Here is a 1,066-nt window from a genome sequence, read left to right as displayed (position 1 = left end):
GAATAACCTGGTGGAAATATTACTAAAAACAATTTTATTTTTACCTTATGAAAGGTTAAATAAAGCAAAACATTGCTGGTAATTCTTTTTGACTGTGTAACTTTACAAATGGCACCTCATTTTTTCAAGTGTTAGATAAAGGAGCACTTGTTTTACCCACCCAGGCTGACCAGTGTGCGTGCCACCCACAGAACATCAGCCACCAGAGCAGGGAAGATCAGAGCGCTGCTCARGACGTTCCCGTACTTCTTTTGGAACGGGTCCATCATTGTCATGTAGTTGTTTTCTCGCATCGGCTTCACRAAGAAGAAGCCTCCTGCAGAGAGAAAACTGAACAGTTCACAAAATAAGCCCGGTGATCCGCTAAAAGAGGGAACTTTACACGTTCTGAACAGAAAACTGGGGTTTCCTCTGTGACCGTGTGGACTGAGCTGCTGGAAGTGTTCCCAGACGCCCCACAGAGTTTGTTAGTTTGACTCATTCAAAGGTTACAATCCGAGCTTCGGGGTTAAACTCATCTCTCTGCACCTGTTGAATCCAGTTACAATCTAATTACTCATGGAGCTATTTTTACTKTGAGGGACATGTTTATTGGTGTTTGGAGTCAGATTAGTGTTGGGTGTGTGTGTTGGGGGAAACAAGCTGCGCTGCTGACAATAAATGCATTTTCCTGAGTTGGTTTTGTGAGCCTGGGTCACATCCTCACCTATGAAGAAGGTCAGAACGTACGGTACAGGCATGAGCGCCCAGACTGCTCCCAGCGTTGGGTTGTACGTCGCTTCAGCAATGCCAAGGATGAAACCTCCACCAACCCACGTCGCTGCGTGGAACAGAAAGGAAGAAATGTTGTTTGGTGTTATTTTTGATCAGGACATGTCTTTTAACCCCCACATTAAACATGTTAGCAGGACCGCCTTCTTCCACCTGACTATATCACTAAAATTAGAAACATTTTGTCCAAAAATGATGCAGAAAAACTGATTCATGCATTTATCACATCTAGACTGGATTACTGTAATTCTTTATTATCTGGACATCCAGAAACCTCTTTAAGAAGTCTTCAGTT

General features: G+C 43.3%; 1 protein-coding gene across 1 annotated transcript in view; it reads right to left on the bottom strand.

The window, feature by feature from the left end:
- LOC106524651 (high affinity choline transporter 1) overlaps positions 1-1,066 on the bottom strand; it is a 7,149-nt gene that overhangs the window by 3,618 nt on the left and 2,465 nt on the right. Inside the window, exons 2-3 of the mRNA XM_014018543.1 lie at positions 707-820; positions 161-316 (exon numbers count right to left, since the gene is read on the bottom strand). Coding sequence (XP_013873997.1) covers positions 161-316; positions 707-820 — 270 coding nt within the window. The remainder of the gene's footprint in view (positions 1-160; positions 317-706; positions 821-1,066) is intronic.

The sequence above is a fragment of the Austrofundulus limnaeus genome, unplaced genomic scaffold, assembly GCF_001266775.1.
Source record: "Austrofundulus limnaeus strain Quisiro unplaced genomic scaffold, Austrofundulus_limnaeus-1.0 Scaffold194, whole genome shotgun sequence".
Lineage (NCBI taxonomy): Eukaryota > Metazoa > Chordata > Actinopteri > Cyprinodontiformes > Rivulidae > Austrofundulus > Austrofundulus limnaeus.
The sequence above is the reverse complement of the archived record's forward strand: the minus strand, read 5'-3'. Positions and strand labels throughout refer to the sequence as shown.